Below are 25,783 nucleotides of genomic sequence, written 5' to 3' on the forward strand. Positions count from 1 at the left end.
TCAATAGTAAAAGAATAAAAACTGAAAATGTAGGCCCCTTAAAAAATAGTGAGGAAAGAATGGTTGTAGATGACGAGGAAAAAGCTAACATATTAAACACCTTCTTCTCCACGGTATTCACGGTGGAAAATGAAATGCTAGGTGAAATCCCAAGAAACAATGAAAACCCTATATTAAGGGTCACCAATCTAACCCAAGAAGAGGTGCGAAACCGGCTAAATAAGATTAAAATAGATAAATCTCCGGGTCCGGATGGCATACACCCACGAGTACTAAGAGAACTAAGTAATGTAATAGATAAACCATTATTTCTTATTTTTAGTGACTCTATAGCGACAGGGTCTGTTCCGCAGGACTGGCGCATAGCAAATGTGGTGCCAATATTCAAAAAGGGCTCTAAAAGTGAACCTGGAAATTATAGGCCAGTAAGTCTAACCTCTATTGTTGGTAAAATATTTGAAGGGTTTCTGAGGGATGTTATTCTGGATTATCTCAATGAGAATAACTGTGTAACTCCATATCAGCATGGGTTTATGAGAAATCGCTCCTGTCAAACCAATCTAATCAGTTTTTATGAAGAGGTAAGCTATAGACTGGACCACGGTGAGTCATTGGATGTGGTATATCTCGATTTTTCCAAAGCGTTTGATACCGTGCCGCACAAGAGGTTGGTACACAAAATGAGAATGCTTGGTCTGGGGGAAAATGTGTGTAAATGGGTTAGTAACTGGCTTAGTGATAGAAAGCAGAGGGTGGTTATAAATGGTATAGTCTCTAACTGGGTCGCTGTGACCAGTGGGGTACCGCAGGGGTCAGTATTGGGATCTGTTCTCTTCAACATATTCATTAATGATCTGGTAGAAGGTTTACACAGTAAAATATCGATATTTGCAGATGATACAAAACTATGTAAAGCAGTTAATACAAGAGAAGATAGTATTCTGCTACAGATGGATCTGGATAAGTTGGAAACTTGGGCTGAAAGGTGGCAGATGAGGTTTAACAATGATAAATGTAAGGTTATACACATGGGAAGAGGGAATCAATATCACCATTACACACTGAACGGGAAACCACTGGGTAAATCTGACAGGGAGAAGGACTTGGGGATCCTAGTTAATGATAAACTTACCTGGAGCAGCCAGTGCCAGGCAGCAGCTGCCAAGGCAAACAGGATCATGGGGTGCATTAAAAGAGGTCTGGATACACATGATGAGAGCATTATACTGCCTCTGTACAAATCCCTAGTTAGACCGCACATGGAGTACTGTGTCCAGTTTTGGGCACCGGTGCTCAGGAAGGATATAATGGAACTAGAGAGAGTACAAAGGAGGGCAACAAAATTAATAAAGGGGATGGGAGAACTACAATACCCAGATAGATTAGCGAAATTAGGATTATTTAGTCTAGAAAAAAGACGACTGAGGGGCGATCTAATAACCATGTATAAGTATATAAGGGGACAATACAAATATCTCGCTGAGGATCTGTTTATACCAAGGAAGGTGACGGGCACAAGGGGGCATTCTTTGCGTCTGGAGGAGAGAAGGTTTTTCCACCAACATAGAAGAGGATTCTTTACTGTTAGGGCAGTGAGAATCTGGAATTGCTTGCCTGAGGAGGTGGTGATGGCGAACTCAGTCGAGGGGTTCAAGAGAGGCCTGGATGTCTTCCTGGAGCAGAACAATATTGTATCATACAATTATTAGGTTCTGTAGAAGGACGTAGATCTGGGGATTTATTATGATGGAATATAGGCTGAACTGGATGGACAAATGTCTTTTTTCGGCCTTACTAAGTATGTTACTATGTTACTATGTATCCCTTGTAGATTGTGAGCCCTCGTGGGCAGGGTCCTCTCTCCTCCTGTATCCTCACCCATCCCTTGTAGATTGTGAGCCCTCACGGCCTGTATCCTCACCCATTCCTTGTAGATTGTGAGCCCTCGCGGGCAGGGTCCTCTCTCCTCCTGTATCCTCACCCATTCCTTGTAGATTGTGAGCCCTCGCGGGCAGGGTCCTCTCTCCTCCTGTATCCTCACCCATCCCTTGTAGATTGTGAGCCCTCGCGAGCAGGGTCCTCTCTCCTCCTGTATCCTCACCCATTCCTTGCAGACTGTGAGCTCTCGCGGGCAGGGTCCTCTCTCCTCCTGTATCCTCACCCATCCCATGTAGATTGTGAGCCCTCGCGGGCAGGGTCCTCTCTCCTCTTTTATTCTCACCCATCCCTTGTAGATTGTGAGCCCTCGCGGACAGGGTCCTCTCTCCTCCTGTATCCTCACCCATCCCTTGTAGATTGTGAGCCCTCGCGGGCAGGGTCCTCTCTCCTCTTGTATTCTCACCCATCCCTTGCAGATTGTGAGCCCTCGCGAGCAGGGTCCTCTCACCTCCTGTATCCTCACCCATCCCTTGTAGATTGTGAGCCCTCGCGGGCAGGGTCCTCTCACCTCCTGTATCCTCACCCATCCCTTGTAGATTGTGAGCCCTCGCGGGCAGGGTCCTCTCTCCTCCTGTATCCTCACCCATCCCTTGTAGATTGTGAGCCCTCGTAGGCAGGGTCCTCTCTCCTCCTGTATCCTCACCCATCCCTTGTAGATTGTGAGCCCTCGCGGGCAGGGTCCTCTCTCCTCCTGTATCCTCACCCATTCCTTGCAGATTGTGAGCCCTCGCGGGCAGGGTCCTCTCACCTCCTGTATCCTCACCCATCCCTTGTAGATTGTGAGCCCTCGCGGGCAGGGTCCTCTCTCCTCCTGTATCCTCACCCATCCCTTGTAGATTGTGAGCCCTCGTAGGCAGGGTCCTCTCTCCTCCTGTATCCTCACCCATCCCTTGTAGATTGTGAGCCCTCGCGGGCAGGGTCCTCACTCCTCCTGTATCCTCACCCATCCCTTGTAGACTGTGAGCCCTCGCGGGCAGGGTCCTCACTCCTCCTGTATCCTCACCCATCCCTTGTAGATTGTGAGCCCTCGCGGGCAGGGTCCTCTCTCCTCTTTTATTCTCACCCATCCCTTGTAGATTGTGAGCCCTCGCGGACAGGGTCCTCTCTCCTCCTGTATCCTCACCCATCCCTTGTAGATTGTGAGCCCTCGCGGGCAGGGTCCTCTCTCCTCTTGTATTCTCACCCATCCCTTGCAGATTGTGAGCCCTCGCGAGCAGGGTCCTCTCACCTCCTGTATCCTCACCCATCCCTTGTAGATTGTGAGCCCTCGCGGGCAGGGTCCTCTCTCCTCCTGTATTCTCACCCATCCCTTGTAGATTGTGAGCCTTCGCGGGCAGGGTCCTCTCTCCTCCTGTATCCTCACCCATCCCTTGTAGATTGTGAGCCCTCGCGGGCAGGGTCCTCACTCCTCCTGTATCCTCACCCATCCCTTGTAGACTGTGAGCCCTCGCGGGCAGGGTCCTCTCTCCTCCTGTATTCTCACCCATCCCTTGTAGATTGTGAGCCCTCGCGGGCAGGGTCCTCTCTCCTCCTGTATCCTCACCCATCCCTTGTAGATTGTGAGCCCTCGCGGGCAGGGTCCTCTCTCCTCCTGTATCCTCACCCATCCCTTGTAGATTGTGAGCCCTCGCGGGCAGGGTCCTCTCTCCTCCTGTATCCTCACCCATCCCTTGTAGACTGTGAGCCCTCGCGGGCAGGGTCCTCTCTCCTCCTGGACCAGTTATGACTTGTGTTAAGATTATTGTACTTGTTTTATTATGTATACCCCTCCTCACATGTAAAGCGCCATGGAATAAATGGCGCTATAATAATTAATAATATAATCTCCACTCCATGCGCTGCAGTATGTGTCTCTCCTAACTTCCATAGTTCTGAGCTGTGCACATAACCAGCTCTGTTCCAAAAAAAGTCTGTAAATTAAGTTCACACCAGTCACTCTATAGTTTATGGAACGTAAGGAAGCGCAGGTTACTACAGCAAACAACAAGGTGAACCGTCCAGTAGTGTAATGTTTGCCTCCTCACGCTCTCCTGTGCAGATCCCTGGTGCTGCCAGATCCCTGCAGAGGAACAAAGTCTGGAACCGATTGAAATGAATTCCTTATCCCTGTGCAAACACACCGCGCAGTGCGAGCTGTCAAGAGACCCCTCACACATGGCCGCAGCCCCTCACAGCTACACACCTGCAGAGCATCCTGGGACACAACTCCACAAGTCTTACAAACAAATTGCATGGAAGAAGACCAAACATTTTCATAAAAAATATACAAGAGTCAAGGCCATCTGCAGATATCGGACCTGAAACTAAAAACCACAGAATGTCCTGCCTTGGAGCAAGATGACAGCTTGTGATTTATGAACAGTCATGGAGTTTCCAGAAATGCACGAAAATAGACAATATATTTTCAGTTACCATTCATTCTATATACAGCAAACCCGAATGCTGTCAGACGGTGCCATCTACTGGTCATTGTAGGAAAGGGCTGGTACTGCTGTATTTTTCCATATTTTCTGTAGCTAAACAATTATTTATATACAGTACAGACCAAAAGTTTGGACACACCTTCTCATTTAAAGATTTTTCTGTATTTTCATGACTATGAAAATTGTACATTCACACTGAAGGCATCAAAACTATGAATTAACACATGTGGAATTATATACTTAACAAAAAAGTGTGAAAGAACTGAAATGATGTCTTATATTCTAGGTTCTTCAAAGTAGCCACCTTTTGCTTTGATGACTGCTTTGCACACTCTTGGCTTTCTCTTGATGAGCTTCAAGAGGTAGTCACCGGGAATGGTCTTCCAACAATACCAGCAGAATAGTGAGTGCAGCTCTGGAGTATAATAACGAATGTAACTCAGGATCAGTAATGTAATGTATGTACACAGTGACTGCACCAGCAGAATAGTGAGTGCAGCTCTGGAGTATAATACAGGATATAACTCAGGATCAGTAATGTAATGTATGTACACAGTGACTGCACCAGCAGAATAGTGAGTGCAGCTCTGGAGTATAATACAGGATGTAACTCAGGATCAGTAATGTAATATATATACACAGTGACTGCACCAGCAGAATAGTGAGTGCAGCTCTGGAGTATAATACAGAATGTAACTCAGGATCAGTAATGTATGTACACAGTGACTGCACCAGCAGAATAGTGAGTGCAGCTCTGGGGTATAATACAGGATGTAACTCAGGATCAGTAATGTAATATATGTACACAGTGACTGCACCAGCAGAATAGTGAGTGCAGCTTTGGGGTATAATACAGCATGTAACTCAGGATCAGTAATGTAATGTATGTACACAGTGACTGCACCAGCAGAATAGTGAGTGCAGCTCTGGAGTATAATACAGGATGTAACTCAGGATCAGTAATGTAATATATATACACAGTGACTGCACCAGCAGAATAGTGAATGCAGCTCTGGAGTATAATACAGAATGTAACTCAGGATCAGTAATGTATGTACACAGTGACTGCACCAGCAGAATAGTGAGTGCAGCTCTGGAGTATAATACAGGATGTAACTCAGGATCAGTAATGTGTGTACACAGTGACTGCACCAGCAGAATAGTGAGTGCAGCTCTGGGGTATAATACAGGATGTAACTCAGGATCAGTAATGTATGTACACAGTGACTGCACCAGCAGAATAGTGAGTGCAGCTCTGGAGTATAATACAGAATGTAACTCAGGATCAGTAATGTAATGTATGTACACAGTGACTGCACCAGCAGAATAGTGAGTGCAGCTCTGGGGTATAATACAGGATGTAACTCAGGATCAGTAATGTAATGTATGTACACAGTGACTGCACCAGCAGAATAGTGAGTGCAGCTCTGGGGTTTAATACAGGATGTAACACAGGATCAGTAATGTAATGTATGTACACAGTGACTGCGCCAGCAGAATAGTGAGTGCAGCTCTGGGGTATAATACAGGATGTAACTCAGGATCAGTAATGTAATGTATGTACACAGTGACTGCGCCAGCAGAATAGTGAGTGCAGCTCTGGGGTATAATACAGGATGTAACTCAGGATCAGTAATGTATGTACACAGTGACTGCACCAGCAGAATAGTGAGTGCAGCTCTGGAGTATAATACAGGATGTAACTCAGGATCAGTAATGTAATGTATGTACACAGTGACTGCACCAGCAGAATAGTGAGTGCAGCTCTGGGGTATAATACAGGATGTAACTCAGGATCAGTAATGTAATGTATGTACACAGTGACTGCGCCAGCAGAATAGTGAGTGCAGCTCTGGGGTATAATACAGGATGTAACTCAGGATCAGTAATGTATGTACACAGTGACTGCACCAGCAGAATAGTGAGTGCAGCTCTGGAGTATAATACAGGATGTAACTCAGGATCAGTAATGTAATGTATGTACACAGTGACTGCACCAGCAGAATAGTGAGTGCAGCTCTGGGGTATAATACAGGATGTAACTCAGGATCAGTAATGTAATGTATGTACACAGGGACTGCACCAGCAGAATAGTGAGTGCAGCTCTGGAGTATAATACAGGATGTAACTCAGGATCAGTAATGTATGTACACAGTGACTGCGCCAGCAGAATAGTGAGTTCAGGATAGGGATCTTTTTGTTCTTGTGTTTAGCTCATAGTGAATTATCCAGTCTATGTAACTGTACAATTGTGTTTTTACACTTTCTCAGCTGTGAGAATTATTTTATAATGTCCCATTGCCCAGGGTGGAATAGGGCTGCACTAATTACAGAACCTTCTACTTGTTTTCTCAGCTCACCGTGTCATATCCATTTTGCGTTTTTTCTCCACCAACTTAAGTGAAGGAAAACTATCCTGCTCGTTCATGCAATGATATATTCTAGTTTCAATTCACCTTAAAATGTTTGGATGCATTGGACTCCAAAGGATAATTCCTGAATGTATCGGCCATGGACAACCCCTTTAATAGAAGGGTCATATGTAGAAATGTCGCACTGTTGATTGTCAGCGTAAGTCCCAATAGATCACCACAAATATCCAAAAGAGACCATTTATTCAACGACTGAGTCAAGATATTTATTATACACGGCTTCATTAGCACATTATATTAGCATACAGCCACAGAGCGCCGTTTTCATACACATCGTTAATAGTCATGGAGGCAGTAACATTAGTTATGCAGCTCTCAGCCAATCAGCAGATTCTGGTGCCAGGAAGCCGCTGAGAGATGGCAGCGCCCGCCATGGCTGGGCCCAGGAGGCCAAGGGCCGGTGCAATGGTCTTGTCCATTTACCCAGTATGTACAGTGGGTCTGACAATATGGCCACGGTATGTAGGTGAGCAGCCTTAGATGATGTGGACATACATAAGCATTTTGTAGCAAAGGCCCAAAGACAAAAAAGTTTGTGCCCCCCACAAGATGAGACCGCGCCTGATTTAAAAAGCCATTGGCAGAACCCCCAGAGGAGATGTCGGCTGTACGAGAGGTTAGTAGGTAAAGAGGCCGATGTCTGTGATCAGCACAGAATGGCGATAACAGCAGGAAAGGCCGAGGTATGTACAGGGGTCTTACAAACAGGAGATATAGTGGGGTACAGGACACAGGAAGCTATCCCAGACAGCGGGGCCGTATGTTAATAGCGGCCTGAATCCAGGAAATGATTATTTAGTCCAAGTTTCCTTGAAAAAAAAAATGCAGAATCCCTTTAATATCCCATGCCTGAAACAAGACAAGCAGATCACACAATGCAATTACATACAAATGAACAAATCTACAGGTCCGCACTGGGTGGGGGGTCTTTGTGCTTGTTTCCAGATACAATGGTATTGAGTGGTTAGAGGCGTATCTTAATGTTGGTGCACTACAAACACAATATCTCATATAGACAGGGATACAGACTTGCATTTTAGAGGACTGCAATCGTTTTGTGATTTGTATGCAGTACCCTCTAGCAACCAGCAGTAGCGCTGTTTCCACATCTGTGAATAGCCGTCTAATACAGGCAGCGCCACCTACAGGCTAATAACGTGTATGACAATCCAATATAAATTGGATACACTCTTCACAAGAGGAGGCTTGTAACTATAGATCCCTGGGTGTAGTCATTAGCACGGATGACGTATGGAGCAGCAAAACTTTTATATACGAGTTCACTTTGCATCATTTTACCACAAATGGAATAGTAATACTGGTAAAGTGTTAGGAATTTGCCTAATTACAAAAGTCCTAAACCTGATCTGAAGTCTGCGCTGCATGAAGACATTCAGAAGGCGTCACATCACTGATAGGACTCTGCCAATGCTCCAGTTTATCTTGTGAAGCAGAAGAGTTGTCATGTGGCAGAGCGGAGTTTGTCACTTGGCGGACAAAGACTCATCGTAACGCACAATTCCACCTGCTCTGGAGGTAGCTCCTGGACGCACAGGTTGCACCAATGATATGTCCGCCCCTGACTTGGCACAATGTTGTTTTACATAGGACTGGTAAACAAGTAATGATGATGGCAAACAAGGCAACTGCAAAGAGTCACGTGATCAGCTCCGCTCTGCTACATATAGAAGTATACATACATTTATATATTACCCAACAAGGGGAATATCCCTCCATTGCATTACTCTGAGAATAAGGGAAAATATGGGCTATTTCATGTGACACCGAATTCCGGGTGGAGAACTTGAGATGCTGCAGATATTTCACATTCAGGCATAAGATAAGCAGACGTGAGTAACGAGGTGACACAATATTCCGAACATCTGGAGCAGCGTCAGCAGATGAGTTGCACGCTGTCCATGATTCCCTCTGAGCACAGCAGATGCCAGCATCGCATTACGAGTGATTGGGGCGGCCGTAGCTTTGCACATAAAGGTTATGGCCATCCCTACAATCAATTTCTTTTTATTCCCTCTATGAAAGTTGAAACAACTTTACAATAATTAAAAAAATCCCATTGTTTTGTTTCTACAGCTCCTGTGCTAAACTGTTTCCATGGTAACAAACTATAAACAAACTGATCAGGAGTCTGTGGTCTTACTCTCCCTGATCTACCCTCTGTTTCTTCCTAACCTACCAATGTACCGTATGTTAGCACAGAAAAGGGGAAGAAAGTATGAGACTGCGCACGGTTTGTAGGCTGACTGCAGAGGAGCTGGGAAAAACGAAGGAACTTCTAATTCATAAGCTGCTTGATTTTTTTCATTTGATACCCATTATGGCAATAAATAAAGGTGACAAATGTGGACAGAGCTGAAAGGGTTCCTCCATTTGGCTTCGGATTGCCCCTTTGATTTAAATAGAGCTGTTAACATTTTTATATGTGGGTAGTAATATTTTTAAGTGAAAGCTAAAAAGGTCAATTCCCTTTCATTGTGGGCATCTTTGCAGCTCATCATATTGCTATAGATCTGGTGATTATGCCATCATCAAGGTATAGACTGGTGAAAACCATTTCAGTTTATAGGACTAGTAAGAAATGTTATGACCGTGGACCCCTCCTAGTAAATTCTCATTGGTAGTCAAAGTACCCTGTAAGGTTATGTGCACACGTTGCGGATTCTCTGCGCAGTGTTTTTTGAGGTGCAGAAACGCTGCAGATCCGCCATTGATTTACAGTACAATGTGAGAAAAAAACAAAGCTGTGCACACGTTGCAGAAAATCAGCTGCGGAAACGCTGCGGTTTAAAACGCAGCAAATCCGCAAAAAAAAAACGCTGCAAAAAAGCACAAAAAACGCGACAAGTCCACAACTGCATTTTCTGCCAGGAGAGGCAGAATCCGCAACGTGTGCACATAGCCTAAAGGTTCATGCCATTCACTGAAAACTGTCTAGTGCCATACAGTTTGTGAACCCCGTTCCTATGGAGGCCCATTCTTCAAGTTCTGATCCTCTGTTTTGGAGTTCTGACTTTTTGGATGATATGTGAACTACATGTGACAGGTAGAATGGGGGCAACAAGTCCGAGTGGACTCAGTCATTTCTGTATCTTATATGCAGGTCCACCTAAAATAGATCAAGGCTTCTCACACTCTCTGTGGTGGTCCCAGAGATTAAACATTACTGATCCGGATATTATTTGATATTAACGTTCAAACCCAGCCATGCCTGAAGGCCAAGCGAAATAGCACCATCAGAGGCTCTACAATGAAAGCTACGGGGGTCCTGTCCTCAGTATTCTCAATAGGGTACTGGAGTACAACTACGTAAAAAAAAAGTGCAATATTTAATATAAAACATCTGGATAAGAAAAACCGTAGCCACATTGTTAAAAAAAAATCAAGACACCAAGCTAACATTTAAAAGGCGCAAATTTAAGATTGAATGTTAGTAACCTTTTTAATCCAACAAAACCGGACCCAAAGACTATGATGAATGGTGGAACTAGTCTAGTTCTGTACACTGGCCCCCATGTCACGGGGCCACACTGCCGTCAGTCATGTATCGCTTGTGCTCCGCTCTGAAGCCCTTGATCTACAGTAGGAACGGAATGTTCAGATCGCAACATGGTATCAAATAGCCACATATTCCTGGTCATAATCGCTACGTTTCCTGCACTTGTGCTTGTCACAGCCCTGTGTGTTATCACAAACTTCTGTGCATATAGAGACACATATATAATATCTACATTATATGGACAATGGAAAGTCGTGTGCAGGGTCAACAGTGATGTCAGTGTTTAATGTGCTTTATAACTATAGCCGTCCTTGAGGATCACAAAATACAAGGCTCAACATTAAGCCGGCCCAGACTTTATAAGACAAGCACATGCCGGAACAAGCCGTCAAGTGATGAGGCATTTTGTGGACTCTTTATCAAGGTCATATTTGGTCCTTTTGGTACAGTAATTGCTTACAAACAATATCTGCACCAAATCTATGTTACTATGCATTTGTTTGGATTTTTTTCTGACCTTTTTTAATGGAGCCACTGAGTAATTACTGAGTAGGACAAGATTTGAAAAATGTATCCGAAGTTTCATATAATGAGGGAAGCCATTAGATAACTGGTGGCATGGCGATGGCAGTGGACACGTTGGACAGGACATCGAAGTTACAAAGACTCCAGTGCATCTAGATGATCCAGAAGGGGATGGAGCCTAGTTCACATGTGGTCTATTCTACATGGGCACCATTCTTACATTACTTATTACAATTCTGCTGGATATTACTGGAAACAATCAACAAGTATGTGCCTGAAACACTTCTAACAACAAAGCAAAGCTGTTATAATGCAGAAGTATTATCAGTACCTGAGACTGCCTGTAGTGCAAAGAGATAAACCTGCAGAAAGGGACTGAACAACTAGGGAATGATGTGACATTTCTGTTATATCGCCTGCAAAATAGTGAGTGCAGCTCTGGAGTATAATACATGATGTAACTCAGGATCAGTAATGTAATGTATGTACACAGTGACTCCACCAGCAGAATAGTGAGTGCAGCTCTGGGGTATAATACAGGATGTAACTCAGGATCAGTAATGTAATGTATGTACACAGTGACTGCACCAGCAGAATAGTGAGTGCAGCTCTGGGGTATAATACAGGGTGTAACTCAGGATCAGTAATGTAATGTATGTACACAGTGACTGCACCAGCAGAATAGTGAGTGCAGCTCTGGGGTATAATACAGGATGTAACTCAGGATCAGTAATGTATGTACACAGTGACTGCACCAGCAGAATAGTGAGTGCAGCTCTGGAGTATAATACAGGATGTAACTCAGGATCAGTAATGTATGTACACAGTGACTGCACCAGCAGAATAGTGAGTGCAGCTCTGCGGTATAATGCAGGATGTAACTCAGGATCTGTAATGTATGTACACAGTGACTGCACCAGCAGAATAGTGAGTGCAGCTCTGGAGTATAATACAGGATGTAACTCAGGATCAGTAATGTATGTACACAGTGACTGCACCAGCAGAATAGTGAGTGCAGCTCTGGAGTATAATGCAGGATATAACTCTGGATCAGTAATGTAATGTATGTACACAGTGACTGCACCAGCAGAATAGTGAGTGCAGATCTGGGGTATATTACAGGATGGAACTCAGGATCAGTAGTGTAATGTATGTACACAATGACTGCACCAGCAAAATAGTGAGTGCAGCTCTGGAGCATAATACAGGATGTAACTCAGGATCAGTAGTGTAATGTATGTACAGTCACTGCACCAGCAGAATAGTGAGTGCAGCTCTGGAGTATAATACAGGATGTAACTCAGGATCAGTAATGTAATGTATGTACACAGTGACTGCACCAGCAGAATTGTGAGTGCAGCTCTGGGGTATAATACAGGATGTAACTCAGGATTAGTAATGTAATGTATATACACAGTGACTGCACCAGCAGAATAGTGAGTGCAGCTCTGGGGTATAATACAGGAGGTAACTCAGGATCAGTAATGTATATACACAGTGACTGCACCAGCAGAATAGTGAGTGCAGCTCTGGAGTATAATGCAGGGTGTAACTCAGGATCAGTAATGTATGTACACAGTGACTGCACCAGCAGAATAGTGAGTGCAGCTCTGGAGTATAATGCAGGGTGTAACTCAGGATCAGTAATGTATGTACACAGTGACTGCACCAGCAGAATAGTGAGTGCAGCTCTGGGGTATAATACAGGATGTAACTCAGGATCAGTAATGTAATGTATGTACACAGTGACTGCACCAGCAGAATAGTGAGTGCAGCTCTGGGGTATAATACAGGAGGTAACTCAGGATCAGTAATGTATATACACAGTGACTGCACCAGCAGAATAGTGAGTGCAGCTCTGGAGTATAATACAGAATGTAACTCAGGATCAGTAATGTAATGTATGTACACAGTGACTGCACCAGCAGAATAGTGAGTGCAGCTCTGGGGTATAATACAGGGTGTAACTCAGGATCAGTAATGTAATGTATGTACACAGTGACTGCACCAGCAGAATAGTGAGTGCAGCTCTGGGGTATAATACAGGATGTAACTCAGGATCAGTAATGTAATGTATGTACACAGTGACTGCACCAGCAGAATAGTGAGTGCAGCTCTGGGGTATAATACAGGAGGTAACTCAGGATCAGTAATGTATATACACAGTGACTGCACCAGCAGAATAGTGAGTGCAGCTCTGGAGTATAATACAGAATGTAACTCAGGATCAGTAATGTAATGTATGTACACAGTGACTGCACCAGCAGAATAGTGAGTGCAGCTCTGGGGTATAATACAGGATGTAACTCAGGATCAGTAATGTATATACACAGTGACTGCACCAGCAGAATAGTGAGTGCAGCTCTGGAGTATAATACAGAATGTAACTCAGGATCAGTAATGTAATGTATGTACACAGTGACTGCACCAGCAGAATAGTGAGTGCAGCTCTAGAGTATAATACAGGATGTAACTCAGGATCAGTAATGTAATGTATGTACACAGTGACTGCACCAGCAGAATAGAGTGCAGCTCTGGAGTATAAGGCCGGGATCACACATGCGAGAAACAGTCCGTGTCTCGCATGTGAAATCCAAGCTCTGGCGCCGGCACTCCGGAGAGGAGCGTGCGGTCACATAGCAACACATGGAGCTGCATGCTCCGCTCCGAAGTGCCGGCGCTAGAGCTTGGATTTCACATGCGAGACACGGACGTGTTTCTCGCATGTGTGATCCCGGCCTAATACAGGATGCAGGTTGATTCCACAATAGAATTGTAATAAGGCAGTTAATGTTGAATATAAGCAGCTGGGATTTGGGTCCTACAAATATTAATGTGACTTTATATTTGGTGACAACATAACCACAGTGTAAGCTTAGAACTTTCTACACTGTATCCTGTATTTTTGAAAAAGACCAGATCAGTTTATAGTAGGGATAAATTGGAATCTAATATGCTGATTAGTGAATGATCATATTGATAAAGACTTGTTAGCAGGTTCCTGATTATTTCATTGTTTTTCTTGGTCTTTCCCGTGGCACATGGCTCCATATTGGAGACTGCTGATGAGTACATTGTAATTAGCAGCAGTCGGGTCGGGTCGCCCTGGTGTCCATTACATAGACCGTTATGTCAGTGTGACAGGACGGCACGGCCAGCCCCCTCCTGTGATCACCATCGTCTCCTCGGAGTTAGACCTGACACATTTCTGGCTGCAAAAATAGTTCCTCAATCAGCTATGTCCTGACAGTCACCTCACAATACTGCCCCCTATGGACCAGAATCTGCTACTGAAGAGTAAGGAGAACTGACAGCTGCACTTTCTGCAATACTCACTGCTTTATTGATAAATTACGATCCCCGTATTCATCTACAATTGCGCGGCGTTCAGTCTTTTTTCCATCATTACTGTCCTGGTAAACTTGGGCCACATGGTCACTATAATTCCCACATGTGATGTCAAGATTCTGGCAAAAATCCTGGCAAATAAGTTGAGCTCTGTGATAACGTCACCCGATCACGCCGGCTTCATGCCATCTACGTCGACAGCCATTAACCTACGAAGCCATTTTTGCATTTGCAAGCGGTACAGCCTGATCCCAAGAATAAAGCCGTGCTCTCCTTAGAGGCCACACGGGCCTTTGATAGTGTGGAGGAAGTATGTGAGCAGTGCTAAGGGCAGTGCTGTACAAGACCCCGACAGCCACAATAAGAGGGAACGGGGAAACGTCTGAGTGTTTTGATCTTATTAGGGGAACACGACAAGGCACCCCTGCGATTCACTATTGCCATAGAGCCTTTAGCCTGTATCATTAGCCGGCACCCGGGTATTAGGGCTTTAAATACGGCGGCAAAGAGGAACGGATCGTCCTGTATGCAGATGATTTGTTGATAACTTGAATATCTCTCTCTCATTAATAATGGATCCCATTTCTAAATTTGGGGTCCTTTCTGGCCTAAACATTAATTAGTTGAAGTTGGCTTTGCTCCCCCTGGATAATAATGCAAGTTTTCGACCAAATGAATGTTTAGCAAACTCGGTGGTGCAAAAGTTCAAATACCGAAGCATTTCCATCACCAGCGAGGTCAATGACTACATCCCTCTAAACCTGAATCCTCTGGTAATTAAGTCGTAGCACGGGGTGAACCACCTCTCTGTCTTTGGTAGAACAATCCTCATTAAAGGTGCCCTGTGCCATCTGTACTCCGTCACACATCATTCTCCCATTTGGATCCCAAAGCACTGGTTTACACAATGCAGAATATCTACTGGGACCAGGTCTGGAAAAGGCCCATCCCTAGAATAAAGTTGGAAGAATGCCAGTGGCCCAATGAGCAGGGCAGAAGCCGTCCCTAATCCATGGGGCAATTTTCTGGCCTCTCGGCTTCAACATTTCAGTGGATGGGCATTAAAGCAGACTATGGACGCAGGGTCCGTGGTGCTGAAATACCCGGGGGAGGAGGTAATATTTTGGAACTCCTAGAGTTAAGTATACTCAAAGCCAAATCCAGTAACGCCCCGACCAATACTCTGATACACAAAGTGTGGTGGACCGGTAAAAAGCTGTGGGGTAAGGGGCCTACTCCAAATATACTCCTATGGAATAATCCAGGCTTGAGGGGGCTCTGTCATGAGGAAGGGTCCGGTGAATGAAGGAAACAAGGGCTGACATATTTATACCAGTTATATTTGGACGTTATAAAATGGACGTTCCAGCCGTGAAACTGTGGATCTCCTGCAGTGAAGGTGTGTTATAAGGGCCCAGGGGTGATGGCCCATCTCACTATTTCTTCCATCGGGCTTCGGGAATACTTGTACAAGCAAAAGCAACCACAGGCCGGATTTAATTAATGAACAGATCTTTGCTATCCCATATTTTAGGACATCCTATGGTCTTGATTAGGTCTGGATGGCAAAGGGATATAGGGCCCATTTCTCCAGAAGGATGGGAAGGTATTCTGGAATTCCCGTAAAGGTGTCTGTTAATGTGGCGCTAAGAAGATCCCAATTATTTCTTATTCATAGAACTCCAATTATTCTGCTGAAAATGAACCACAGATTGGATGTCCACGATGTAGTGAAGATTAGGTCCATATGTTCTGGTCATATCTCAGCCTTATGGATCTATGGGATCATGTGGGCTGGTCAGAGAGGTATATAACATACGATTGTCTCTGAATGCCAAATCTTGCGTGTGGGGGATTGAAGCTTCTCCATTACAACTGGCCATAGAAAAGATCTGGTACTTTCTATATTATGTGTATACCTCAATAAAACTGCTTTTTGATTAAAAAAAATAATAATAATTCCCCCATGACCAGGCTGCCTCAGACTCCGCACTACTCCTGTGCTATTTCTTGGTCCAGCTTAGATCCCAGATAAGTTCATAAAATCTCAGAGGTTACAGTCTATGGGCTTGTTATAGTGTGCGCTCCATATATATATATATATATATATATATATATATAGTGCATATATGCCTCCATTCCAGTGACCGCACAAAACCGCCAGGATCCAAGCACAATTCACATTGCCCTACATGAGATGTACGGTCCTGTATGTATATTATCATCGCACGGCCCGTGGCCTACACGGTTAACAACAAAGCTAACATTTCAGAGTAATTATGTACACATTTACACATCGCTCCAGATGACTGGAGATGATGGTCCCTACATCTTAGGCTTGAACACGTATCAACCCAAGTCATTACGCCAAAGGCTTTGACAGTGACCAGTGATCTCACACTCCGTGACCGTGTCTCCAATCCTTAGGAAGACCTTCTATGAACCCAGACTTGAAAGGTCTCCTTCATCCTACAGAAGCCGCCTCATATACCCTACAACTCCGCCAGTGGCGTTTATACATATATCCTTTCTGCAGGATTTACAGAGACTGAGGTAAAGCCGAGGAATGAAAAAGCTAAAAACGGAAAGTGGTTTACCAAACGGCGGTGACGCGTTTTAAGGCAATCTGAAGGTTGGTTTGGGTAATGGGCAGGAGGTGGAGCAACGCACAGATATTTGGCCATCTTCCACATGGAAAAGAGGGGATGTATAGTGTAAACGTTGGAGCCCCCTCTGCCGAACACCCCCGCTCTGGCTATTTCCAGTATGGCCCATCACCATAGAGTTACATAGTCCCGGACTTCTCTGAAGAATTATTAGGAAACACTTTCTCTGTGGGGGTGAGAGCCGGACTGCCCATCCCAGAGCTGCTACTGCTGCTGGATCGATGCTGGACCATTGGCCGGGCCGGCCTCACGGGTGGTGGTCTCAGTTGTGCACCGGCCAAACGAGCAGACAGTGCTGGCTTGAAGGTGGTCATCATCTCCGTGTTGGAGGAGTTACTTCTCCGCATGGCGGCGTCAGGGTCCCGTATCATGATGGTGTGCAGGGGGCTGACTGGCTCAGAGTTTGGGGTGATCAGAGATGGGTTCTTCATGGGTTCCAGAGTGTCCAGCACAACGTCCGGAGCTTGTTTTGCCGTATTTTGCCGTTCCAGCTCCCGTAACTCATTCAGCGCCGTGCTCATGGTCTTCTCAATGTCCTGAAATGGAAAATGCAAACTTCATTCCATGGTTATTCTACTGATAAAGAGAGAAAAATGCCGAAGTCTGGGAAGAGTAGATGGACGAGATAGAAAAAACGGGGTCACAATATTCACACATGCATCAGACAAACCCCTAGAAAGTTCTGAGATATCACTGGGGTCCCACTGAGGGTCGAGGTTTTAGGTGGCTCAGTAATATTCCTTTAACCCTTGATGGTGCACATGACCTGAGTGCGCACCAACCATGGCAGGTGCTGGCCGTGTTACACAGCCGGAACTCGTGTTTAACAGCTGTGGTCAGAGCCAGCGCCAATTATTGCTGCTTAACCACTTAGATACAATGGCAAACATCAGAGGAAAAAAACAGAAAAAGAAAACTCTGATAGGAAGTTTACTAGTGTTCTACAAGCTGCAGCTGTCAGGGCATGCTGGGAGTTGTAGTTTTGCATCAGCTGGAGAAGAGCTATGGGTTGGGGAAGTGCTGTGACGATGGAGTCCTTGCACCTCAGTAACCTCGGGGTCCGGGACATGTATCAGTGACCTCCCTACCTCAGCGAGAGCTTCTGCCTCCAAAGCCTTGTGGTCCCCCAGGCTGCTGTGCCTTGTCCCCCCAGTGACAGACCGCAGGGGCATCCCATCATTTAGTCCTTTCCTCTCAGGGAAATTAATGCTCCCAGCACTTCCAAATGTCGCCATTCTTCGTTTTTCTGGACTGTCCACCCGTCCGCGGCTCAGGGATAGCTTGTGTGGGCTACTCGGGCAGGCAGCTGCTCTGGGAGGGGTGTCAATACAGGGCCCCAGCGCTCGTGGGGGGCTATGGTTGTCTCCCCCACTCCTCCTGCGTGGTATCGCCGCTCCATCAGATCTTAGCCGGACCCTACAATATATAAAGGTGGGATTTTAATCTGCATTTTTCAGGATGGCGCTGCAGTATTATCACAGTGAGATAAAGATTATTATTATTAAAGTTACCAGGACGGACCTGCCCAAAATGCCAGCAAAGCTGTATTCCTGCAGGTGCTCGGTGGGAGACTGGATATCGTTCTTGGAGGAGGATTTGTCATCCAGAAGAGGTCCGCTGCTCGCCTCGCTGTCCGCTTTTTGGCTCAGGTTATCAGAGAATGCATCATCCCTGTAAGAGAGGAGGGTCACCTGAGGATGAGTGGGATAATAGTGGTCATCCCTGTAAGAGAGGAGGGTCACCTGAGGATGAGTGGGGTAATAGTGGTCATCCCTGTAAGAGAGGAGGGTCACCTGAGGATGAGTGGGGTAATAGTCATCCCTATAAGAGAAGAGGGTCACCTGAGGATGAGTGGGATAATAGTGGTCATCCCTGTAAGAGAGGAGGGTCACCTGAGGATGAGTGGGGTAATCGTGGTCATCCCTGTAAGAGAGGAGGGTCACCTGAGGATGAGTGGGATAATAGTGGTCATCCCTGTAAGAGAGGAGGGTCACCTGATGAGTGGGGTAATAGTCATCCCTATAAGACAAGAGGGTCACCTGAGGATGAGTGGGATAATAGTGGTCATCCCTGTAAGAGAGGAGGGTCACCTGAGGATGAGTGGGGTAATAGTGGTCATCCCTGTAAGAGAGGAGGGTCACCTGAGGATGAGTGGGATAATAGTGGTCATCCCTGTAAGAGAGGAGGGTCACCTGAGGATGAGTGGGGTAATAGTGGTCATCCCTGTAAGAGAGGAGGGTCACCTGAGGATGAGTGGGATAATAGTGGTCATCCCTGTAAGAGAGGAGGGTCACCTGAGGATGAGTGGGGTAATAGTGGTCATCCCTGTAAGAGAGGAGGGTCACCTGAGGATGAGTGGGGTAATAGTGGTCATCCCTGTAAGAGAGGAGGGTCACCTGAGGATGAGTGGGATAATAGTGGTCATCCCTGTAAGAGAGGAGGGTCACCTGAGGGTGAGTGGGGTAATAGTGGTCATCCCTGTAAGAGAGGAGGGTCACCTGATGAGTGGGGTAATAGTCATCCCTGTAAGAGAAGAGGGTCACCTGAGGATGAGTGGGATAATAGTGGTCATCCCTGTAAGAGAGGAGGGTCACCTGAGGATGAGTGGGGTAATAGTGGTCATCCCTGTAAGAGAGGAGGGTCACCTGAGGATGAGTGGGGTAATAGTGGTCATCCCTGTAAGAGAGGAGGGTCACCTGAGGATGAGTGGGGTAATAGTGGTCATCCCTGTAAGAGAGGAGGGTCACCTGAGGATGAGTGGGATAATAGTGGTGCAGACGGGGACCAGTAATGTTATCCCTGACCATGACCAGTCACATGATGGTCTATCCATCACACGACAGTGTCCGAATTACTCACAGGTCTTGGACCACAATATACTGGTGCGGTATTAATCCATCCACTCCATTGTGACGACCTTCCCACCAGTCCTCTGACGCCCGATGGTACAGAAGCAACGATGCCCCCTTCTTAAAGGACAATTCTCGAGGTGTACGACCCATGTAGTCAAATTTAGCAATAGCTTCAATTTGCTCAACCTCTAGGAAGACAGAAGTAAAAAATGTAAGAGTTTTAGACACCTTCAAGCAGCAATCACCATAACAGTGCACCAGCGGCATTCTCCACATCAGCCACTAGGTGGAGACATTACTCTTTAGGAAACTTTCCACTGTACTTTGTGCTTGAATTCACCACTATCGAGACCTCTGCTTACTGTCAGTGAATGAGAACAGTCTAGTGCTACTCATCTGTAGCATTTCTACAATTATATCCAGAAGGCTGCTATTCAGTAACAACAAACAGAAAGTTATAAAGAAGTGAGTCCCGGAACTTTCCATTACACAATAGTACCAGGTTTATAACCTACCTTCATCACTGGTGTGCGGTTCTGTGCCGTTATCATGGTCCGCCTCGTCTATAGCACCAGGCTCACTGTGAGGGCTGTCGCTAGGTGGAGAAAATCAATATTACGGCAGGTCCTATTATTCTCTTGACTGAGCGCAAACCCTACACGGATCGGCATGGGGCTACATCTGGGAAATTGACAGGTTTTGTAATCCTGAACAATCCCTTTAATTTCTGCACTCATGAATATGAGAAGTGTCAGAATAATGGATACGCTTGTATCTGGCGGACAAACTATTGGGTCCCAAGAGGTAAGAGGGCCACTTCCAAAGCAGCACATAAATAGGTGCTTTATAATGATCTATTGGGTGCAAAGGGCCCACACACTGTCTGTGCACTGGGGTGCTGTTCTGTCTCTGTCCACCCCTGGCATGTATAATGCCTGATACAATGGCCGACATATAATCCGTACTGACGAGGGGAATGCGATATCTTGGTTTCCAGTCTTCACACTCTGTGAATGGAGCCATGCACCATTATCTGACTGACTACATATAGGCGACGGCGCTCACCAGTACTCCTCGCCTCCCGTCATGCACTTCTCGTACACCGGCCCCTCCAGTTCTCGCTGAGACGGGAAGATCAGTTCATGGTTGACGATGATGGTCTTGATGACCTCATTGACGTGCGCCTGGCAGGACACCGGGTCTTGTCCATCGGGGATTGGCATTAATGTGGGGCCAAAGCAGATTGCCAGATTGTAAGGATCCATCATGTTCTCGTCGCTGTACTGGGATAAACTGGACAAAACACAAGTTACTGAAGGCGCTAGGTCATATACCCCTACACCCCACTAATAACATACCAATAGACTGAGTGAAGGATAGGATCATCGGCGGGATCATCCGCACACCCCACACTTTCAGAAAACACAGACCTGACCTAATGGTCCCCTCAGCTGAGGGTTTGTTACAGTTGTGTCCAGGGTACACAATCCTCTGTGAGTAACACAGACTGACACACTGTAACAAACACTGCCATGTTTAGCACACAGTCTCTGGATGTAAATAGTTATTGTTCCCAATTATTAACGCCAAGCAGAAATATCGAGAACAGTGAAGAATTGGAGTTTTGGAAATGCTGCAGCCCCTGTTACTTGGTGAAAGACAAGGTCCGGAGACCCTTAGTGCGCTTATACAGGCGTATGCGGCCATTTACCGGCTTAATAGAAAGTCTATGGGGCTTTACACCCTTGTGCGGCCACTAGAAGCAGAAGCTGAGCTCTTCGGCCCCTCGGAGTATGATGTTGGGGGCCACCACTGATTAACAGCAATGTATCAATAATGATTACATGTAACTTTATCTACATACAAGGGAAAAACTCTCAGATTCAGGCCGCGTTCACACATTCAGTATTTGGTCAGTATTTTACATCAGTATGTGTAAGCTGAAACCAGGAGTGGGTGATAAATACAGAAGTGGTGCATATGTTTCTATTATACTTTTCCTCTGATTGTTCCACTCCTGGTTTCAGCTTACTAATACTGATGTAAAATACTGACCAAATACTGAATGTGTGAACGTGGCCTCAGAATACGTGTTCACCAATGTCTCATCCAGCAGGGGGCAGCCTTGCCTGATTAATCTGTGCCGCTCAGCACTACCCCCAACTTATTACTGCAGCCCGTTCCACCATTACGCCATGTTCCCCTGAGTGAAATCACTGGTTTTCTGCTCTGACTATTGCATTATTATGTGTTTTACCCTTTTTTATCCGTTGTTGGTGCATTATTTTAAGCATTTAAAATTCCACTTAAAAACACAATTGCATTTATTCTTTCCTGTTTCAGACTCCCCAAAGAAGTTTATAGGGGAAAAAAAGCACCAAGAAAGTGCAATGTTCTATAAACTGTTAAATTCAGATTTTTTGCACACAACGAAAAGCTATAGAAAATGCGGTATTTACACTAGAAGTGAACATGGCCCAAGGGTTCACTCATAGATCATGCTGGTCACGGTCACCCATGGTTTTGCCATGATTTTAGTAACATAGTAACATAGTTAGGCCGAAAAAAGACATTTGTCCATCCAGTTCAGCCTATATTCCATCATAATAAATCGCCAGATCTACGTCCTTCTACAGAACCTAATAATTGTATGATACAATATTGTTCTGCTCCAGGAAGACATCCAGGCCTCTCTTGAACCCCTCGACTGAGTTCGCCATCACCACCTCCTCAGGCAAGCAATTCCAGATTCTCACTGCCCTAACAGTAAAGAATCCTCTTCTATGTTGGTGGAAAAACCTTCTCTCCTCCAGACGCAAAGAATGCCCCCTTGTGCACGTCACCTTCCTTGGTATAAACAGATCCTCAGCGAGATATTTGTATTGTCCCCTTATATACTTATACATGGTTATTAGATCGCCCCTCAGTCGTCTTTTTTCTAGACTAAATAATCCTAATTTCGCTAATCTATCTGGGTATTGTAGTTCTCCCATCCCCTTTATTAATTTTGTTGCCCTCCTTTGTACTCTCTCTAGTTCCATTATATCCTTCCTGAGCACCGGTGCCCAAAACTGGACACAGTACTCCATGTGCGGTCTAACTAGGGATTTGTACAGAGGCAGTATAATGCTCTCATCATGTGTATCCAGACCTCTTTTAATGCACCCCATGATCCTGTTTGCCTTGGCAGCTGCTGCCTGGCACTGGCTGCTCCAGGTAAGTTTATCATTAACTAGGATCCCCAAGTCCTTCTCCCTGTCAGATTTACCCAGTGGTTTCCCGTTCAGTGTGTAATGGTGATATTGATTCCCTCTTCCCATGTGTATAACCTTACATTTATCATTGTTAAACCTCATCTGCCACCTTTCAGCCCAAGTTTCCAACTTATCCAGATCCATCTGTAGCAGAATACTATCTTCTCTTGTATTAACTGCTTTATATAGTTTTGTATCATCTGCAAATATCGATATTTTACTGTGTAAACCTTCTACCAGATCATTAATGAATATGTTGAAGAGAACAGGTCCCAATACCGACCCCTGCGGTCCCCACTGGTCACAGCGACCCAGTTAGAGACTATACCATTTATAACCACCCTCTGCTTTCTATCACTAAGCCAGTTACTAACCCATTTACACACATTTTCCCCCAGACCAAGCATTCTCATTTTGTGTACCAACCTCTTGTGCGGCACGGTATCAAACGCTTTGGAAAATTCGAGATATACCACGTCCAATGACTCACCGTGGTCCAGTCTATAGCTTACCTCTTCATAAAAACTGATTAGATTGGTTTGACAGGAGCGATTTCTCATAAACCCATGCTGATATGGAGTTACACAGTTATTCTCATTGAGATAATCCAGAATAACATCCCTCAGAAACCCTTCAAATATTTTACCAACAATAGAGGTTAGACTTACTGGCCTATAATTTCCAGGTTCACTTTTAGAGCCCTTTTTGAATATTGGCACCACATTTGCTATGCGCCAGTCCTGCGGAACAGACCCTGTCGCTATAGAGTCACTAAAAATAAGAAATAATGGTTTATCTATTACATTACTTAGTTCTCTTAGTACTCGTGGGTGTATGCCATCCGGACCCGGAGATTTATCTATTTTAATCTTATTTAGCCGGTTTCGCACCTCTTCTTGGGTTAGATTGGTGACTCTTAATATAGGGTTTTCATTGTTTCTTGGGATTTCACCTAGCATTTCATTTTCCACCGTGAATACCGTGGAGAAGAAGGTGTTTAATATGTTAGCTTTTTCCTCGTCATCTACAACCATTCTTTCCTCACTATTTTTTAAGGGGCCTACATTTTCAGTTTTTATTCTTTTACTATTGATATAGTTGAAGAACAGTTTGGGATTAGTTTTACTCTCCTTAGCAATGTGCTTCTCTGTTTCCTTTTTGGCAGCTTTAATTAGTTTTTTAGATAAAGTATTTTTCTCCCTATAGTTTTTTAGAGCTTCAATGGTGCCATCCTGCTTTAGTAGTGCAAATGCTTTCTTTTTACTGTTAATTGCCTGTCTTACTTCTTTGTTTAGCCACATTGGGTTTTTCCTATTTCTAGTCCTTTTATTCCCACAAGGTATAAACCGCTTACAGCGCCTATTTAGGATGTTCTTAAACATTTCCCATTTATTATCTGTATTCTCATTTCTGAGGATATTGTCCCAGTCTACCAGATTAAGGGCATCTCTAAGCTGTTCAAACTTTGCCTTCCTAAAGTTCAATGTTTTTGTGACTCCCTGACAAGTCCCCCTAGTGAAAGACAGGTGAAACTGTACAATATTGTGGTCGCTATTTCCTAAATGCCCAACCACCTGCAGATTTGTTATTCTGTCAGGTCTATTAGATAGTATTAGGTCTAAAAGTGCTGCTCCTCTGGTTGGATTCTGCACCAATTGTGAAAGATAATTTTTCTTGGTTATTAGCAGAAACCTGTTGCCTTTATGGGTTTCACAGGTTTCTGTTTCCCAGTTAATATCCGGGTAGTTAAAGTCCCCCATAACCAGGACCTCATTATGGGTTGCAGCTTCATCTATCTGCTTTAGAAGTAGACTTTCCATGCTTTCTGTTATATTTGGGGGTTTGTAACAGACCCCAATGAGAATTTTGTTACCATTTTTCCCTCCATGAATTTCAACCCATATGGACTCGACATCCTCATTCCCTTCGCTAATATCCTCCCTTAAAGTGGATTTTACCAGTGTATATGTAATAAATGTCCATGTATTATATTGATTTGTACAGTAAGATGATTCCATATTGGAGCATTGAGTCACCGCATCATTTCTTTTTCTTTATGGACCAGGTGATCACTGGTTCCGGTTCCGCTTGCACCCCTTTTTTTTTAGTCGCCTGCTGCTACTAATGACTCACTGGTTGAGGAAGGCAAAGAGATATCTCATGACCACGAGGACGGCCCGGGGCAATGTGATGAGGATCTGGCGAATGTGATGGACCCGCTCTGACATGTTCTCTATCTCTGAAAGAAAAAGGAGAAAAATGTGAGCACCCAGGGAGTGAAAACCCAAATGTTCTCCTTCCCCTGGTATATTCCCTGGTCCACAGGCGTCTGTAGTGCTCCATACACAGGCTGACAGCGCTGCCTCGGCCCCGGCGGCAATACTCACTGATCGTAGACATCAAATCTTGAAACCTTTCCTTGGGAAAGAGTGGATTCTCCAGACCCCGGAAATACAACTTCAGGACCCCGGCCACAGAATTAATGTCCCGCTCGCTGTGATCCTCCACCAGCGGGTCCTCTCCTGACAAGTAGCAGATCGCAGCGTTACAGACTAATCACACCACGTGTCCTTGCGGTTTATTAATAAGTTTCCTTATTTTTGCCCGTAAAGAAAAAGCCGATACGACTGCAATTCTTTAAAAAATTGCCCTTTCACCTTTGCTCTGCCACAGAGGTAATGCAGCAAAGTTTTTAATAAAATTGCTACATAATTAAAGGTTCTACAATTTTCTAATAAACTTTGGAAAGAATTAATCAAATCTGGTATTTTGCATGGCGGTCTTCAACCCAAATGTTTATGAAATGGCGCCTGTATGGGCCGTGCTGC

General features: G+C 45.0%; 1 protein-coding gene across 2 annotated transcripts in view; it reads right to left on the bottom strand.

Annotated features, from left to right (window-relative positions):
* Positions 1–16,362: 16,362 nt before the first annotated feature.
* The window catches only part of SRGAP3 (SLIT-ROBO Rho GTPase activating protein 3), a 105,741-nt gene continuing 96,320 nt past the window's right edge, over positions 16,363–25,783 (bottom strand). The window contains exons 15-22 of one of the 2 annotated variants that reach the window (XM_069736209.1): positions 25,343–25,477; positions 25,089–25,194; positions 20,767–20,994; positions 20,217–20,296; positions 19,709–19,889; positions 18,371–18,520; positions 17,938–18,265; positions 16,363–17,385 (exon numbers count right to left, since the gene is read on the bottom strand). In XM_069736209.1, coding sequence (XP_069592310.1) covers positions 16,969–17,385; positions 17,938–18,265; positions 18,371–18,520; positions 19,709–19,889; positions 20,217–20,296; positions 20,767–20,994; positions 25,089–25,194; positions 25,343–25,477 — 1,625 coding nt within the window. In that variant the 3' untranslated portion in view covers positions 16,363–16,968. The remainder of the gene's footprint in view (positions 17,386–17,937; positions 18,266–18,370; positions 18,521–19,708; positions 19,890–20,216; positions 20,297–20,766; positions 20,995–25,088; positions 25,195–25,342; positions 25,478–25,783) is intronic. The other variant, XM_069736208.1, reaches the window with a different exon arrangement.

The sequence above is a fragment of the Ranitomeya imitator genome, chromosome 8 (assembly GCF_032444005.1).
Source record: "Ranitomeya imitator isolate aRanImi1 chromosome 8, aRanImi1.pri, whole genome shotgun sequence".
In the NCBI taxonomy this organism is placed as follows: domain Eukaryota; kingdom Metazoa; phylum Chordata; class Amphibia; order Anura; family Dendrobatidae; genus Ranitomeya; species Ranitomeya imitator.